Source organism: Myotis nattereri (genome assembly GCF_964212035.1).
Source record: "Myotis nattereri genome assembly, chromosome: 6".
Lineage (NCBI taxonomy): Eukaryota > Metazoa > Chordata > Mammalia > Chiroptera > Vespertilionidae > Myotis > Myotis nattereri.
The window spans coordinates 11,870,513-11,889,408 of record NC_138081.1 but is presented as its reverse complement, the minus strand read 5'-3'; the positions used below and the strand labels follow the sequence as shown (position 1 = coordinate 11,889,408).

At 57.0% G+C, this 18,896-nt stretch overlaps 1 protein-coding gene across 1 annotated transcript in view; it reads left to right on the top strand.

Annotated features, from left to right (window-relative positions):
- Positions 1-247: 247 nt before the first annotated feature.
- The window catches only part of KCNK5 (potassium two pore domain channel subfamily K member 5), a gene marked incomplete at both ends in the record, with an annotated part of 33,073 nt that continues 14,424 nt past the window's right edge, over positions 248-18,896 (top strand). The window contains one exon of the mRNA XM_081093924.1: positions 248-433. Coding sequence (XP_080950050.1) covers positions 248-433 — 186 coding nt within the window. The remainder of the gene's footprint in view (positions 434-18,896) is intronic.

The window sequence follows — 18,896 nt, the reverse complement described above, 5'->3', positions numbered from 1 at the left end:
GCTCCCTCGGCACCCTTGGTGTGCGCCCACCCCGGCCCGCGCGAGCAGGGCCCCCCGCACAATTTCCCGCGCTCCGTGGGCCAACTTGGAGAAGCTACTTTGTCCCCGGAGCCGCACGGGGGGTTCGGGGCACTGCGCATGCGGAGCTCCAAATTCAAACAGCTGTTTCCAGAGGCTGGAGGGCGGGTGGACCGGGAGCCACTGGGGCTAGGAGACGCGTTGGCCCGGAGGTGGCCGCTCGGGAGCCATGGTGGACCGGGGCCCTCTGCTCACCTCGGCCATCATCTTTTACTTGGCCATCGGGGCGGCGATCTTCGAGGTGCTGGAGGAGCCGCACTGGAAGGAGGCTAAGAAGAAGTACTACACGGAGAAGCTCCATCTACTCACCAAGTTCCCGTGCCTGAGCCAGGAGGGCCTGGACGAGATCTTGCAGGTGAGGCGCCGCGTTGCCCCTACGAACACCTGACGCTGGCTCGAGCTCTGGGAGTGCGGCGGGGGCACCCTCGCCCCGGTGGGTTGTCCTGGGGAGACAGGCGGGGTGTCTCCTGGATGTGGTTGCCGGGATCTTTCGTTCACCCGTGGACACAGGAGTCACCTTGGGACCCAGTTTGTGCAGAGAATTTAGGGTTGACCTCAGGGTGAACCGGGCCCCTCGGTGGCTCGCTGTGGGGGTGCGGGTCCCTCCTTCCTTGGAGGGGGGCTGTGGGGCGGAGGAAAGCGTTTATCTTTCCTTGGAGACGCTCCCGGAGTGCGAGAGCCCAGCCGGTTGTCACCCGCCCAGCGTCTGCACCTCCCATCTCCCGGGCCAGCGCCGCTCCCGCACGACTGTTTTTCGGGAATGGGAGCCGCGCGGAGTTGCTGGAGGGTCCCCAGGTCCAGCCTGAGCAAGACCCCCTTCCCCCGTCGGGCGAGGAGCGGGGTGAGGGCTCTGCCCGGCTGCGCCGCGGGGCCGGCCGGCGGCTGGAATGCTGCAGACGCGCTCGGGCTTCCGGGAGACCTTATCTTCCCGTCTCGCCTGCCGGGAAGGCTAACTCCCCGGGAAGGCTAACTCCCCGGGCTCGCGGATAAACTTGGTGAAAGTCGTGGGCTGAGCGAAAGAACCAGACCCGGAGTCCATGTGCCGAATGGGGGGTGGTGAGGAGAGTTTCCCGCCCCGGTTGGCATTGGGAGTTTCTTCTGGTTCATCTGCCCCATGAGGGCATTGACCTCGCTGGGCTAAACCGACCCTTGGCCAGGACTCGAGGCCCAATGCTCAGTTTCCTGAAGACCCTTGGCCTTACCTGTCCAGCCGTGGCCTGCACGGGTGGCATCCTGCAGGGGATGACCCGGACCTGAGTGGGAGCCCTGGAGCAGGGGTAGTGGATGGGAGATGTTACCTTTCTCCTGGGGTGAAAGATACCATAAAGGAGGTTGGAGGAGGAGCAATATTTAATCTACAGCCGCCCCGCCCACCCCCCCCCCCAATGCTATGTGCCTGTCTAGTTGTCTCATTCTTCTGGCCTCAGTTTCCCTGTATGTAAAATGGGAACAAACCCGTCGTCATCCATCTTTCCTGCCCTGAACTGTTGGAAAGTTGAAAGCACTGGAAAACACGAACATCTGCTTGTGACTCCCTTTTTGTCCCCAAATCAATAGACAATTGAAGATGAGCATATCGGTGCCTGCCGGCAGCCAGACCGACTAGCAGACTGGGGACCACTGGAAGGGGGAGGCTGAGTCAGCAGGTTGGGTGTGTGTTTTCAGTGGGGAAATTTCCCGGGGTGGGGGCTGGTGGGAGGTGAGGTTGGAGAAGGACGGTGAGCTTCAGGAGGTAGCTGGTTCTAGCGGGAGTCCAGGGCGATGCGGGTTCGTTGGCCCTAGGTGCATGGGTTGGGGAAGGGTCACTGTATAATTTCCCTTGAGGAAACAATTCTTCTGTTGTTTAGTTTCTTCCAGGGCTTTGTTTAGAGGGGAAGAAGGCAGGCGAGTATGATAATAAAGAATCGAGCTGCCCTCGAAGTTTCCTTCTTCGCCGCTCCTCCACCAACCACTGCAGGAAGGAAAGAATTCAAGGCTGAATGTGGGAAAATAAACTTCAAAACACGAGGAGAAGGGAAAAGAGGGGGGTCGGGGTGAGGCAGCCGGGTGCAGCTGGTGGTAGGAGCTTTGGAGTGTCGACAGCTTTCTTAAGGTGTTTGAGCAAACAATATGTTTCTTAATTTGAGGTCCTGTGAACCCCCCACCCCCCCACCCCCAAGAAAGCAGGTAATTTAGAAAAAGGATTTGGGCGTCAGGCCAGTGTGATTTGGAGATAATTACGGATAGCCCTGTCCCCATCTGCAGCCAAAAAACTTTCAAACTATCTCCAACTGGGCGAGTCTCCTCCCTTCGTAGGAAAAATCCAAGAAATGAAAACCAGTGGAAGCATTTTGTTAGCGTTACTTTTTTAGTTTCCAGAAGTCTGCCAGACTTGGCTTTCTGATGCGACTTGGGGCATTGCCCTCGGCCTCAGGAAATTGGTTGAAGGGAAAATGAAAACTCCGAAATCTTTCCAAAGGGGTTGCTGGGGCATTTTCCACCTGAGGTTCTGAATCACCTTTGTAATTCTAAGGAAGCCCTGGCTAGGAATTCCTGGGGTGGGGGCAGGCTCCTGGGAGGGGTGGAGGGAAGCGTGTGGGGGCAGTGCAAGTCTGGGTTGGGGTTTTTCCTCACATTGGAAACTGTGCTTTCAAATCCGTGAGAAAGGGAGTTGACACACCTTTCTCTAGATCTTTGGAAATAGTCCCCGAGTTGTCAGGTGCTTCCTTCCTGTTCAAGCTGTGGTTGAACAGAGGCGGAGGTGGACTTGCAGAAGCTCTGCGCCCTCCCAGCCTTGGGCCACGTGGCCGCCCTCCTTCCTGCTTCAGAGCCATCTTGACCCTCTGCTGTGACGCTTGCTGCACCAGGCATTGGGCGAACTCTCCCCCTAGCCTTTCCCTAAATTGCAGAGGTTCCCACGAGGGGAATTAGCACAGACTGAGCCCCTGGTGCACATTGTGGGTAGCATCAGCATTTGATGAGAGGGCACAGTCTGGTTTTGCCATCTGGCTTGGCCATTTACCCATCAAGCCGTTTAAGTTCCTCATCTGCAACATGAGGTCTGGTAAGGGTCAAGTCAAGTAGAAGCATGCGGCCAGATGTGTGCAGATGTAACGTAGGAGAGCGAGCTCATCTCCCTGTCACTTGCGCATATGGAGCACTGACCAAGGCAAGTTGCCAAGTGCGTTACCTGTACCAGGTCAGGTACTCCTTACAGCCGCCTTGCCTATTTAGATAAGGACACCGAAGCTCAGGGAAGTTAAAGTGGCTTTGGTGACACAGCAAGAAGGCACAGCCTGGGGTGGGGACCAGCTGTCTGCCTCCTGGTGCACCCCTGCCCCCCATCTTGGGCATGTGACACTGTTGAGGGGTTGGTCTGTAAGTGAGTTTAGTAAATTGGTTCAGCTGGACTCTGGTGTGCTGGGAAATTCTATTTTCTCTTCCCCCAAGAACAGGCACCTGTACGCAGGCTTCTCCAAGCTCTGCCTGTTCAGCTGCCTCCTCCTCCATTACTGAAGGGAGCGCCAGTCCACGGTGCCCCACACCCCACTCCCACGAAACCGCTGAGGATTGGGGTACAGGGGGAGAATGAACCCTTCTCAGCCTTCACCTCCGGTGTACAGTGATCATAAACAGGAAGGATTTGAGAGCTCACCAACCGCCAGGGCTTTGAGCACTTCATGTACAGTCTTATTTTAATCTAATCCTGGTGACCACCCCCCTTTTATAGATGAGGACAATGAGGCCAAAAAAATAAAAAATTATATAACTTGCCCAGGATCCTATAGTGCAAACTCAGAAAGTGTGTTGTATTCCAAAGTGCACGGGAATTAGTCAGCAAGCATTTATTAAGCACCCACTGTGTTCCAGACAGTGAGTAAGGTGCTAGGAGTCCAAAGGTGAATTAAATCACTGCTTGAGCTGGAGATAAGAATGAGTAAACCCACCACGACTTAGCGCAGAGATGTTCAGGAGGGACTCTTAAAGAGGGCCCCTCGTCCAGCCTGAGGGGTCAGGGAGGGCTCCGGGCGGAGGTGACCACAGCCAGAGTGGGGTCTTAGAATTAGGGGGGCTTAGAAGGGGAAAGAGGGTTTGGGCTGTGGCTCTTGAGATTCCCAAGTTTCCTGGGGTGTAGTAGGGATCACCCCAGGCCCTGCCCTCCACTGGGGCCCTCCATCCCTGACTCTGGGTTTTCCTAGATTGCTCACATAGATGCCCAGTTCCCAGAAAGCTCTTGGATTTTGCTGGCCTCCTTGCTTTGCTGCTAAGTTGCAAACTGCATTATTCCGTTGGGAGGTTTTCCATGTGTCCCAGACCTCTCGTTTTATTTTCTGAACCCTTCCTACTCTATCCATGCTCCAGTCTACAATAGTGAGGCCCATTCCAATTTTGAGGTCCTGACATCCTGTTATTAACACCAACCCTCCTCCTAAAATGTGAAAAATACAGCTATGCAGTAAAATTACATCCCACCAAAATGCTCAGAATGGGGCACATTCATTGAATTTTTTGGAGAATTGAGGGTTAACATGAAAACCTCTTTTGTGTCAAGCCTCGTTGGAAATTGTAAAAGTGCACTGGTCCACGTAAATGCCTTTGTAAGTACAGGGAGCACAATAGATCTTTTGATTGTCCAGGATCGCGGAGGCCTCCACGTCATTGGCTCACACTTGAACTCTCACCTTCTAGGACTGAGAAATGAAAAGAGGAGAAGCTGGGTTTGGGAGAGGGAATGGAAGAAAAGGGTCCCTTTTCTAAAGGCTCATTTTCTTAGTAATGTTTTGCTCAAAGGCCAGGCAGCCACACACACACACACACACACACACACACACACACACAGACAAAATTTCTCAAATTGATAAATCTCCCTTACTTAACTGCTTTAGTTAGAGTTTTAACAGTAAAGTGAATTTTTATTGAATCGTTTTGAGAATTTTACTAGAGCCCTAAGGACAATTAAAGGTGGCATGGTAATAGAGACTCATTGAGGGTAGAAATTAGCAAGTGTTGAAATGTTCTGGTGGGGGTGGGGACTTCCTATAGGAGGGGTCCCAGGGAGGTGATGACTGGCTTCTGAGTGTTTTCCTGGGGTTTTGCCATATTTATAGTCTGTCGTTTAAAAGAAACAGAATCTTCCAGTTTTGAATGCTGTGCTTGGCTGGCTCTGACCTCAGGCTTTCATCTTGAACTTGGCTGTTTGCTGTCTGATTGGGCTCAGCCTCTGAACTCTACGTGTGTGTTTGGGGGAGGGGGGGGGGTACGGGGAATATAGGGAGCAGCAAAGTACAAGGCAAGGCTTTGGGGAGCAGCAGAGGAGCTATGCTCCGGAGAATGGAACTCCCAAGAAGGTCTTTGTATCAATTGGGCTGTTTGATCTGAGTGGTTTTACAGGAGCCGACTGGCCGGAACTGGGCGATACGGAGGCCAGGGAGTGGGTGACTAGAGGGAAACACTCGGCTGTCTCCTTGAGCATCCCCATGGATCAGCCCAGCATGCTGGCCTTGGCCTGCAGCCACAGGGCAGAGGGGTAAGGGTCCGGTAAGGAAGCTCTCTGGGTTAGCCTAGGAATTTGAACTCACCAAGTTTTTGCAATTTTCAAGCCAGGGAGTGAACAGCATTTCAGAAAGTTCTACACAGCCCTCTGTAACTTGAAAGGAGTGGAATAGTCTACTGTGACCTAACGGTATTTCTGTGGGTTGATCCTTCGCCCCATGAGTGTGGTGATAAGGACGTTTTCTCCCTTTCTCTGTGATGTGACTGAGTGTGGTTTTTCTACCAAAGCCCGCGGAGCTCACAGCCCTCCCCCCAGGAGCCCGCCATGCTCCCTCACACCCCAGTTTTCAGTTAGGGTGCCACTCCCTTCCCTGAGCCCCTTGGGAGGTCCAGGTGTGAGCCCCCCTCCCTGCCAAAGACACCCCCACTTGATGCCCTTCCCAAACTCTGCCCAAGTGGCACTTTTATGTCCAAGTGAGGCAGTTAATCCCCTCCCCAAACTTCAGAGGCCTGGGCAGCGTTAGGGATGACAGAGGAGCCCCTCGCTGCCAGCTGTCACTTCTGTGTGTGCTGAAACCTCAGAAACCAGCCGGGCCTTTAGCCCCAGGAGCTCGGTGTGGCGGGGAGAGAAACCGGGCTGTGGTGGTGAAAGGAGGGAAATGCGGTCCTGGTGCTGAGTGATGGGTTGCAGATGGTTGAGTCTGGAGAGACCGAGGCGGGTCAGAGGGCCTCGGAGGATTGGGTTTCTGTTTCCTGAGGCCTGTAGAACCCCTTGGCCTACTGGGGACCTGGCCCTGAAAGAAACATAACCCGTGCCCCCAGGGAGCCCCCCTCAGCCAATTCCCCCATCTAGGAGCTGTTACCTGAAGGACATTGTAAGTGTCCCAGAGGCTCCAAGTGTGTACCATTGAGTCACTTTCTGCTCTGGAACATAGAGGGAGGGGGACAGGAGCCATGTGAGGAGCAGCCCCTGTAAGCATTCTGCTCAGTCCCTGCTGTATGCTAGGCACACTGTGGGGCAGGTGGTATTGCTCTGCCAGGAAACTGGGAGCCAGGAAATTTGGGCCAGCTACAGGCCGAGAGTCACAGGGCCTGCTGACGGCAGAGCCTCAGGGCCTGACCACAAGTGGAGGTAGAGGCAGAGGAGGTTGGAGTGGTGGAGTGGGGGTGGGCGGTGGCCCTGTGAACTATAGCCCTCTGCAGCAGGTACTCTTACTGACCCGTCCTCCCCGGAAGAGCAGCAGCATGGACCATCGAGGGTCCGTGACTTGCCCGAGTCCATACAGCTGAGAAGTGGAAGCACCGGCATTTGAACCCAGAGCCCACAGGGAGGCCACAATGAAGGCGGGAAATGCAAGGTTTGTGTGGTTTCCTCAGAGCCATGGGACGACTTGCAGGAGGCTTACTCAGCTGTGTGCCTACAGCCAGTCACCTCCTGGTCTTTGAAAAGGGATAATGGTGCGGGAGCTTCCCCGTGTCCGCAGAAGCCGTGGGGACACTAAGACAGAGTGCTGGGCGCATGCGGCAGGTTCTTGGCTGCGTTTCAGCCGCTGTTCTGTGCCCTGGCTCCCTGCGGGGTCCCCTTCCTCACATGCTTCAGGCCCCATCACTGAGCTAAGCTGCAGATGGAGGCACAGATGAGAAAATGCAGATCCCTCCGTTTTCCATTTTCTGCAAATTCACCCACAACCCTCCCCTCAGAAGAGGTCACGGTCAGCACCTCACGCTGTGGCAGGCTCCCTCCTCTCCTTCAGCAGGCCCTGCTCCCTGCTCTGGGGCGGAGAGGCTTCTCAGCGCAGTCCTGGCTTGTCCTGGGCCTTGTTTAAACCTTTTCCCTCCTGGACGATTCCTGGGTCCAAATGGCCCTCATGGGTGACCTCCCTGGAGAGTGGTCACGTGGGACCAGGGGTCAAAGTTGTACCCTCCTTGGGGGCAGATGCCACCTACCTCCCCTCTTGGGGCCCTTGGTAGCGAGGGCTCTCGGATTGGCTTTGAGATGTATATTCAATTTTTCCTATCCTCTATCTAAACAGTTTGGTTTCCGCCCTAAATATCTAGGGAAGATTGTGTATTTGTGGCTGTTGTACCTCCCATGACCCACTGTAATCTTGCTGCAGCTGCTTCCCCGGCCACCACTTTTTTTTTTTCGGGGGGTGAGGGGGCCTTGCCCCAACAGCTGAGGGAGAAGCTCTTTGAGTGGATGGGACTTGGGGCCGGGGCTGAGACCTGTGTCTGAACTACTGTTGGGGAATCGTTTTTATGCTCCCTCCTGGTTTGTGCTGTGTGGCCCTGGTCAGATTTCACCTCTCTGCACTCCTTCCTTCCAGTACATTCGCCCATCCACTCAGGAAGGCTCAGAGTGCCTGCTACCTTAGCCCCAGCTGGACCGTAGGAGCCTATGTGGCTGGGGCCACAGCTCCCCGCCCTTGGCCCTGTGATCCCAGGCCCAGCCACGAGACATGCTCAGTATGTATGTGTGTGTGGGTTTTAGTCAACCACTGACTTGCTCAGAACATGTCTGTTGGGCCTGGGTGCCCCGTGTTGTGCCTGGCTCTGAGCGGGACACCAAGAGCCATTCGTGGACCCTTGGGTTGAAGTCCAGTCAGGAGGGCCCAGCCTCTAGCAAGATGAGGCAGTTACCTGGGTAAATTGAGCCAGCCCAGACTCTGGGCCTGGTCTCCCAGGCTCTGAACCCTGGAGAGGAGAGGGCCAGGCCATTATCCAAGTTTATTCCCCCTTCCGCCCCCTCCCCGCTTTTAGGCTACCTGAGGTGGGCCCAGGCTTCCCAGGTGGTAAGGCCAGGCTCTCAGGTCACCTTGAGCGTATCCCCGCTGGCACACCCTCTCAGGTCACCTTGAGCTTATCGCTGCTGGAACACCCTCTCAGGTCACCTTGAGCATATCGCCGCCGGCACACCCTTGGGCATGAAGATAGTGCGTGCAAAGCTCATTCACTCCTTCACCTTTCCCAGTTAACCTCTACCACCAGTTTATCATTTTATCTCCTATTTGATGGAACAAACTGCTCTCCCTGGTTTGTTTCTCCCCAGGAATCCCCTGCTTGTACCCACTACCCCTTGCTTCGTGAACTTGCCCTAAACTCCCCTCCCCTGGGATGAGGGAGTGTGCTCAGCAGGTCTGTCCACAGGGCTGGGTGCTGGAGGGGAGCCATGCTTCCTGCTTCCAAGGAACTTGAGACAGCAAATATCAGGTCCTCCGTTCGTCAGACGTTTACGTCACGCGTGGGTCACACGTGCATACTATGTGCCCAGACCTACTTGAGACCTGCTGCAAAGAAAGTTTCGCCCCTGCCTTTGGGGAAGGTCTTCAGAGCATGGACTGTGCAAACCAAGAGGGCAGGTGGCGTGCTGTGGGGGGGACAATGCCCCCCTGCCCCACTCCTTCCTTGTGGAAACTTGTTTGATCTTCAGAGCCTTCTGAGGAGGAGCAGGAGGGAGGCTGGGCTGTTTGCATGGAGGAGGGAGTGGCCCTAGGTGATACGTCCTTTGGCGTGACTGGAGCCTGCGTTGGGCCTTTTCTGACTTGTGGCCCACTCACCCCACAGGGCACCCCTCCAGAGCTGACCCAGAAGGCTGGCCCAGGGGAGGGAGCAGGAGCTGCCTGCACAGACACAGGCTCCCCTCCTTACTGTGGGCTCTGCGGACCCTGCTTCCTGTGACCTCTGTGTGCCTGCCTCTGAGGTCTGGCAGGGAAATGCCATCCCATTTGCCAGATGGAAAAACCAGGGTGAGGAGCTGGGGACAGACTATCTCAAACCAAGCTCCGGGCCAACTTGCTCCATGTGCCCAGGGCCAGAACTCTTCTTCACAGAGCTGTTTGCCACTCCACCTCTGATCCCCTTTTAAATGGCCCTTAAGTCAAAACCGTGGTGGTTTGGGGTGCAGAGCACTTACTCAACATCCACCAAACTGGTCTGCCTGATGTCTTAACCTGCCCAGTACACCCCTTCCTGTCATCGTGGTTGCCCGCTTCCCCACCCGCCACCCTCCGTGAGTGTTTCTGGGATAAGAGGCAGAATTTGAAGCTGTGAACTGTGGACTCAGGAAGGAGTCTGCTTTTCGACGCCATCCAGAGCCCAGGGCAGAAATGATACGATGCCTCCCTGGGGAGTTGCCCGTCACAGGACCCTGCTCTCCATGCGTCTGCACCCAAGAAGCTGTTGGCTGGTTTCTCGGGTCCTTGGAGGCTGGCATGGCAGATGGGGGAGGATGGTCAGGCTCTGGGCACCTCTCCTGGCAGCAAATCAAAATGTGAGGCTGGAGGGAGCTTCGAGGTTATCTAACTGGTCTGCCTTTACAGCCCTGGAGTCAAGGCCCAGACCTTGCGAGGTTACGTAACGTTCTCAAGGTTGTCTTGCTCACCAGGGCCAGGGGAAGCACAATAAAAGAGTCATTAGAGCTAAGTGGGCAATTAGTGCAAGCTGCTTGTAAGCCGTGGCCACAAGACGTGGGTAAAAGGTGATCGCCACACCTAATGGATCCTCCAGTCACTGCCACGCCAGTCAGGGCTCCTCCCTGTCAGATCCAGAAGCCCCTGTGGCTTTCCCTGGGACTAAGGGCCGACATTCTGCAGTGGCCCAGGTGATCCGACTCCGCTGCCCCTGTGGTCTCGCCTCTCCCTGACCCTACCCTTGATCCCAGCAGCCTCCCTACAGACAGGAGGCGATCTGATGTGGGCAGAGGGCTCTGTGTCCACTGATACCATATGTGACTTGTGTGTGTTGTTGGGGGCGGGGGGGGGGGGTGGGACAAAGGGAGGGATGACAGTCACAAATAGGAGGAACGTTAGCTGGAACTTAGTGGTGGAAAGGCTGTGCGGGCCATCACCCCATCCCATCGACTCCCCAGCTATGGTGAGACAGGTACTGTGGGGAACCACAACTAGTTCCTGGCCTGAACCCAGGCTTTCCGAGCCCACAGCCCTGCAGACTTGCCTCATTTTAGACTCCGCGTGTCCTAAGTACATGCCAGTCCTACCGCTCTTGCTCAGCTGCCAGCCATGCTTGGGGCTGTTTTCTGCCTGGGCCCGTTAGCTCCCAGCACCCCTGCAGCGCTCTGCACTCAGCTTTGCAGGTCTGACCTCAGTGACCACATACAGGTTTGTTTGCCAATTCCAGTGTGAAAAGTTTTAAAGCAGGAAGGCCTGGGTGATGTAAGTGGGCGCCACAGCTCAGAGTTGGGGCTATCAACTCTGCTGGCCCCCCGCGCGCCCCCCACCCCTACCCCACCCCTCCCCTTCATCCTTGCAGACCTAGTAGGCCTTGACCCTTTCCTGCAGGATTGTGGATCAGGGGACCCAGAGACCCAAGTCCTCAAGGAAAATCGAGGGGCTGGAGGGGGAGGCACAGTTGCCTCTTAGCTGTGGGGCTCCTGTCTGCGTTCCACATTATCTGTCACCTCCCCTAGCAGCCAAGCCCACACTTGTGACGCGTCCTCACCTTTGACTTCTCCAGGGCTCACCCCCAGCAGGACCCTGTCTGCACCTTGGGTGGGAATAGCCCTAGCCTGGCCTCTCTCCCAGGGCGTAAGCGCGTCCAGTTTCTGCCTCCGCGGCTGGGACGGGCTGCTGATCTTGCAGCATGCTGAGGGCCCCGGGTGGGGCCTTGGTGGACTAAACATTTATTTTGGCTTGGGTGCCCTTGGTGTCTAGTGCGAGTGTCTTGTTCCTCCCATGCCCTGGATGCAGGGTGGCACCTGTTCACAGACCCTCTGCAGGAGAAAGAACAGCAGCTCCTGCCTTTCCCATCGCTCCTGTTCAAATAAAACCCTCGCCTCCCGGGTCGTGGAATGCATCCTGACAGTGTTAGCTTTGGAAGGGTGCCCTTCCCCTCTCTGCGTCCAGGCCCCCTTTGGCCCGGAGTGGCTGCCTCTCGCCCTGGGATAAGTGCTGCATGGGCGAAGTGGGGCAAGCTGCGCAGGAGTGTCTTGTCAGCAAGCCCCCCCCCCGCCCCCCCCAAGCAGGAAAAGGGAGGGTGTCCTGATTATAAGCGTTTCAACACCCACCTCTCCCATCCCCCACACGCTGGCAGAGGCCAGAGATCTACTCACCCGTTGGTGGCCCAGTGGGGGACTAGAAGACAGAGCTGGGGCCTTGGCTCGGCTGCCTTGCTGGGTGACGAGGCCAGGTCACTGCCCCTCTCTGAGCCCAGGGCTTGCTGACTAAGCCACTCAGACACTTCCTGAGCGCCAGCTGTATGCCCGGTGCTGTTTTAAGGGTCTTGGGAATTGGGAGAAGGATTAGATATTATCCCTGTCTTGATGTTGGGGTGGGGCCAAGCACTGTAGGCTAAGGACTAGTAAGTGGGTGTGACGTGTTGTGGGGGGGGGGTCTCAGGTGCTCCGAGGCGGGAAGTTGCTGTCAGGGAAGAGTCCCCTGACCCCTGGGCCTGGGGGTTGCCTTCCTTTGAGCCCTGTCATTCTCTGGGCACCTCTCCCAGCTGCACTGGGCTTTTGCCTTGTATGCACCCCCCACCGCATCCCACAAGGCCTGTGACTTGTGCCCCATTGGATTCCAAATCTAGCACCGCTGTAGGGGGTAATTAGTAATGAACATTCTGAACCTCGACTCCTGCACTCATCCTCCCCTGGGGGGAACCTGCAGGACCAGATTCTGCCCTCACCCAGCAGGCACACTGGCACTGACCCCTCCCACCCACCCCCACCCCCGCCCACCACGTGTGTGTGTGTGTGTGTGTGTTTGTGTGTGTGTGTGTGTGTGTATGCGGTGCCCTCTTCCCTGGACACTCTGTTCTCCTTTGAGACAGGTCCATAGGTTGCCTGCGAAGTGTAGCTCCCTGTTGTGCATCTGTCCAGATCTGTGCAGACTCTAGACCCAGGGCAGAATCCACGGGGCGGGGAGGGGTGCTGGGCAGGGCAACTCTGGAGTCAGCAGGGGCACTTTTGGGTCCTGCTTCAGAAGGCTCCTGTGCTTGCCAAGCGAGCTGGGAACTCTGAGCTCACAGATCTCTGTTTGGGCTCACCCTCGATTTTCAGAATTCCCCATCTCCTTCCACCGGCGCTGGGGCCGTGTGTATCTCTTAAACTTTCCCCTTCCCCAAGCCAGCTTCCCATCCGTGCACACACGCCTCCGCACCCCTGCCCGCTCCTGTGCACACAGTTTCATCCTTGCTTATCTATCCACTGACTCGTGGGCTCTGGCCTGGGGAGTGGGAGACCCTCGGACAGCCTGTGACAGGGCCTCGGGGTGCCCGCGCTGCCCAGGCCTGGGCTGGGGGCAGCTTCCTGGTCCTGCCTGGTGTTTCTCAGTGGGTCTGTCCCAGCCATGAGCCAGGCTTGAAGTTACACAGAAACAGGCCCGGTGTGAGGGCGGCAGGCGGCTCAGAGTCCAATGCCGTTCTCCTCACACTGAGTCAGAGCCGACGGGAAAACAAGCCGAGTTGCAGGCGGGTTATCGCTGCCTTTTCTTTCTCTGCCTCCCCAGTTTGCTGTCATGCTGCTGTAGTGCTTTTAAAACAAATTGAATTTTCTTAAAGGGTAAGCTAATGCTTATGTCATCAGCGCCCGCTACACTGGCTATTTTTAAAGTATGGGGTACACAAAGCACAGATAGATAGATAGATAGATTTTTTTTTTTTTTTTTGGTGTGGTTTTGTTTTAAGTTGATTTTAGAGAGAGGAAGAGAAGAGAGAGGGGTGGGGAAGGGAGAAAGACAGAGATTGATTTGTTGTCCCACTTATTTATGCATTCATTGGGTGATTCTTGTATGTGCCCTGACTGGGGATCGAACCTGAAACTTTGGCGTATTGGGCGATGCTCTAACCAACTGAGCTACCCGGCCAGGGCTAAACAGGGTCTTAGCAGAACACACCTCGAGAACTGGTGTCACTTCTGTAAGCACTACACAGTCTGTTGTTGTTATTTTTAAATGTAACTGTCGGTGCAGTGACTTTCTGGGCAGTGATGCTGCTGAGCTCTGTGAGGGGAAGGGTCTCAGACTGGGGAGCTCTGGGCCTTTGGTCTGTAGGCCAGGAGGTTTGAGATGGGGCACACGAATTTGACAGTCACCAAGAAGAGCGTGTGGTTCCTCAGCAGAGGCCTGGCAGAACCGGGGGCCCCTGCATGGAGGGGATCCTCCAGGGGCCCATGAACAGTATTATCCTGGCTCTGTGTACACCCAGCTCTGCCAAGCCCCGTGGGGGGAGGGGGTGGCACAAGAAAATCTTACCCTGCCTTTCAGATTAACAAAAACATAAGCACAGGCAAGATTTGGGATGGCCTGGGACCGTGCAGGAGCTCGAGGAGGACCTCGGCCCGCAGCATGGGCAAACCTGAGGGCCAGGGGAGGCAGACCCACCGAGGGGAGGATGGGGTAGGGACCACCCACTCGTCACTGGCTAACTTTATTATCACATGAGATGACTGTGATGGCTATTTAATTTTAAATTAAAAATCCATACAATTAAAGTTTAGATCTTGAGTCACACCGGCCACATTTCAACGCTCAGCAGCCACATGGGACTGCTCAGGTGCAGGGCATACCGCCAGCCGCGCTCCGATGGAGAGCGCCGGGGCGTTGATGGGAATTTGTTGAGGTTTCTAATGGCGCTCCGGCTTCTCTGGGGTAGGAGAGGGAGACCTGGCCAGCAGCCCGGGCGTGGGGAGGGTGTGCTAAGACCCCACGGCGGTGGGGGTGGGGGTCCCCTGCCCCACCCACCGGGAACTTGCCGTCTTTCCCAGGTGAGCACACCCACACGTCTGGTTCACAGAGACCCCATCTGTCCCATCAGACGCAGATGAGAGTGTGTTTAGTAGGAGAGTCATTCCTGGTGTCCCACACCCAGCGTCACTGGCCATCCTTGGCCCCGTTGGAGGTGGGGCCAGGCTGTAGAAAGCGAATCCGTTTTCACCATCTCCAACTTGAAACTCGGGGTCTCCGTTCCTTCTATTTGCCTCTCAGCCACCAGCCTGCATGACGTGGGCACTAGCCCCCAGTGCTTGGGAGGAAAGCCTTTTCCTAGGGCCCAGGGTCACAGGTCAGGTGACTCTGCTGGCCGCCTGGGCGCGTCTTCCCTTTGGGATGAGAACTATGAATGTTATCTTCCCGCCACAAATCTGGAAGGAACGGGAGAAGGGGGTGACTGATGAAACGCAGGGCTTTCCTGGGGTACCTCCGGGGCCCACGTCGGGGGCCTGGCCAGGAAGGTGGAAGATGTGAGGATGAGGATAGAGAGCGGGGTGGGCAGTCTTCAGCGCAGGCAGAGCATCTGACTGGGAGATGGCTCCAGTCTCGTTCATCCCTGGTTTTTGAGCCTCAGTTTCCCCATCTGCGGGAACTGCTTTGTGCCCCTTTGCTTGGATTTGAAAGGGGCACAAAGTGAGTCCTCGGCACCATCCTGGCCTCACCGCTGGCTTGCCTGCGGCCTTCTCACACAGCCCTCCGCCGCGCGGAACTCCTGTCTGCCCGCCTGCATTTTGTTGGACTAGGTCCGGACCTAGTCACTAGGAGGTGCTCCGACGGGGCTCTGACGGGGCTCTGTCTTACAGTCCCTTGTTTGGCCCACAGCGTCAGGACACATGGTGCTCAGCGAAAAGTTCACGAGCAAGTCCACCCGACTCTGAGCTGCGTATGCAGGGAAAGGTTGCCCACCACTCCGGTCCCCTCTCTCTTTGGGTTAAATTTAGTTGGGTGGGTCGTCTGTGCGTGGGTTGGGGCCTGGCCAGAGGTGGCATTTGCAGAAGGCAGGCACTTTTGCCCCTCCAAGGGTGGCACGGAGGGTCACCGGAACCCTTGTTGCCTTCTTTCTGGGGGTGACACCTGGGGGAGAGGCAGGCCGTGTCCTGGACCCCCGCTGCTAGGCCCCTTGTTTAGCCCTCAGCAGCCCACAGACCTGCTTCTGCAGCCTGTGATAAATGGTCCTGGACGAGCCTGAGCAGGGGCCACGCCACCTGCCACTCAGTGTTTCTTGGGAAACAGCTCCCCGGGGGGCAGGAGGCAGCCTTGGAAATCCCAGCCTTCGTGCAGGAGAGAGAATGTGTGTGGAAGGCGCCGTCCCGGCCTCTGCCTCCTGCCCTGCGCAGCGTGGCTGTCTCAGAGTAAGGCTCTCCTGCTTCGCCATCGAGAGTTTCCACTTCCTGTCACCCTGGCCTGTCCCTGGTCCTGGGCCCCAGGTTGGGGGCAGGAAGTTTTTCCGACCCCCACACACCCCTCGCCGCCGTCCAGCCCCCCTGTGCTGGGAGGCCCGCTGTACTTTTCCATGCCTTCAGCACAAAACGCCTCTGTTTCTTCACCCCGGGCACGTCCCTGCCCGGCGGCGGGCGTGGGGGTGGGCGGGGGGCTGTCTCGCAGCACACTGGCTGCGTCGATCAGACTCCTTCTTTCCCACCCTGTTTGGGGGTCCTCTTTGTGTCTCATCCCTGTGATCTCCATCCAAATGGGGCCTCGGTGGCCGAGCCCCTGGTGCAGCTGCCGCCGTGTGAGGTCTGTGTCTGGCAGCCGGGGTGTGGGGAGGCTGCACATTAGGGCGAAACTCCCCCTGCATCCGGCCCCGGGATTTCGGTCGTGGGGCATCGTGGTCTTGGCTCCTGTCTCTAATCGTGATCCAGTGGGATTGGGTCTGGAATTCGAGGGCTACTGAGGCAGAAGGCGCCCCGGCGCACAAAGAGTGCCACCCATCCCCAATGCCCGCGCCAGTTTGCCAGTAGTTTCTTGTACATTTTATTCCAGAAAGGATGGAGGCCAGCTGCTGTCCGCCTCCAGCTGCAGACTGAACCAAGGGAGCGGGCTGCAGCTGAGGGACTTGGGTGGGAGTCGGACAACAAGGAACGGTTTGGTGACAGGTGGTGGCCCCCAGGAGGACCTTGTGGGTGGGGGTGGAATCAGGCTTGGAGGCCATGGGCCAGCTTTTGGGGTAGGACAGGGTGGTTTGTAATGAACTCAGGGGGGTTATTTCATAGGAGCAGAGAGATTCCATCCCCCCGTGTCTCCCCCCGCTCCGCTGCAGGATTAACACCACTGCTCAGTACCCACTGGGCTCTTTATCTTTTTAATCAGTGAAGAGGTTTACAGTTTAACCATCAGGTCATCCTAAACAACTTATAATAAATGGGTAGGTTTAATAATTCCTAATTAACAGAACTCCCGCCTTCAAGGATGGGCCATTTACTTACTCCCTGGAGCCGCCAGCCACAGGGAAGGGAGAGGAAAGTCGGCCAGGACCGGGGCAGAGGCCCAGGGTGGGGAGCGTTTGCCTGCGGTTTGAGGTCCTTTGTGGTGTCAGCCACAGCCTTTCTCTCAGGGATATGGGTGTTACAGGGAAGGAACGGGTGTGGCAGGGGTCGGGCAGGTTTCCTCCCATGGAGGCGAAAGTTGGGGTGTTGGGGGCAGTCTTGTTCTCAGACCTCCTGCCGGGGCCCCAGAAACAAGGCTGGCTGGCAGAGCTCCACGGAGCAGAGCATCCTTCACCCACTGCTGGGGAGCAGGAAAGCAGGGGCATGCTTGGGAAGAAGACCTGTGTCCCTAACCTCCCTCCCGGGGCCCCAGCCTTCCTACCCGTCCGCCTGCTTCCTCTGATGGTTCCAAAGTCTGCCGTGCAGCTGACTCAGCAGGGCTGGGGTTACAGGGCTGGGGTGGCTGGTGGCTTTGGCCTGGTGGACAGGTGTGGTGGGGTGAGGTAGGGTCAAGGCACCGAGGCAGAGAAGCAAGCACAAAGCCAACCTGGGCCGCCGTGCCTGCCAAGCCCGCCCACCCTACCCCGGGGAGCCAGGATCCAGGTTAAACACCACACCGCACCCACCTTTGTGCCCCAAAAGGAGTGACCGTGGAAGGCACACATCTTGGAGACTCGTTTATTTGGCAAATACCGAGCACGCACTAGAGCCAGGTTCTCTTCTGGGAATAGGGAGGAGGGAAGTCCGCCTTCAGCGCTCACTGTCTATCTGTGGCAGATATAGGCCAGACAGCGGTACCCACTGACTAGAGTGTCATGTGGCGATAAGTGCTGTCCCTGACCTTCCGGGTGGTGGTGGCCAGGAAGGCGGGCACTGCTGGCCCAGCTCTGGCCCACAGCTCTGGGGGTCCCCTGTGCAGCGGGCACAGACCCTCAGAACCGAGCTGGTCTGCCCAGCCCCCATCCTTCCCACATTCACTTTTCTGCCCCACACCGAGCCTTGCATGTAATCTGCACCCCAACCTGATGAAGTCTTGGTACCCCCACTTTCCAGATATGGAAAGTGAAGCTCAGAGCAGGGAGAAGATGTGCCCCAGGTAACCCACTGGTGGCCGCTGTGGCCAAGATGTGAACCAGGGGTGTCTGCTCTGAAGCCTGGGCCTGTCCCCGCTCTGCCCTGTGCTGCTGGCGGAGGGTCCCCAACTTCCAATCATGAGTTTTGAGGTGGGTTGGCCACCCCAGCTCCTGTTGGGGGGCAGGCCAGCATGCAGACCTGGGCTCTGGGGAGCAGGGACAAGCTGGCACAGGGCTCAGGTCACCAGCCCAGATGGCGAGATGGCAAGTCAGCAGTTCCCGTGACCTCCTTTGTGGCCTGCTCGAGGGCTGTTTTTAGAAACTTCGAGTGGCTGGTGACTTCCCATGGCTGCTCCTTCCGCCCGGCAAGGTCGGGGCAGATCTAAGGCATCTCCAGGAGTGGCGGGCGGGGAGCGCCAGCATTCGCTCATCCTCATGTTGAGATTAGATCGTGGGCGTGACTGCTCAACCCTGTGATAGCTCTGCAGCACCTGTCACCGGCCTACCTGCTCTCCTCCACTTGGTTGGCATTTCTTAGCCTGTTCCCAGGAGTGGGCTGTTTGGTCTGGATGTTGGGGAGAAAGGGGGCTTTTGGCTGGTTTTTCTCTGTGCTCTGTCATCAGCCTGCTGTGTACCTTCTACCATGTCACTAGCCCCCTCTGGTCAGCAGCATCCATTGTGTCTGTCTTCCTGATAGACTCTTAAGTGGTTAGGGCCAGAGGAGTTTGCAGGCAGGCAAGGTGCCTGATGCACGTGGGGTTTGGAGGGGAGGAGGGAGGTGCCAACTCCACGCTCTCCTTAGCCTGAGGTGTCGAATGGGGCCGCCCAACAAGCCAGGAGCCAAGTCCTATGCAGGGACCACTCGCTCCCTCAAGACCCACACCCACCTGCTGTGTTTGAGGGGTCCTGGCTGAGGGTTCCTTCCTCAAGTTGTTGGCCCACTAGTTGGGAGACACCTGGGCATCAGGAAAAACAGAAAGATGTCGGCACTTCCAGGATCTGGATCTTGGGGCCAGGGAAGGGGCCAGGTCGTGAACCCAGGCCCCAGGCCGCAGCCTCCCTGACAGGGAGGGGACACCACGCGGCCCTGGGGCCAGGCCACAGCCACTCCAGAGCAGGGCAGTGGC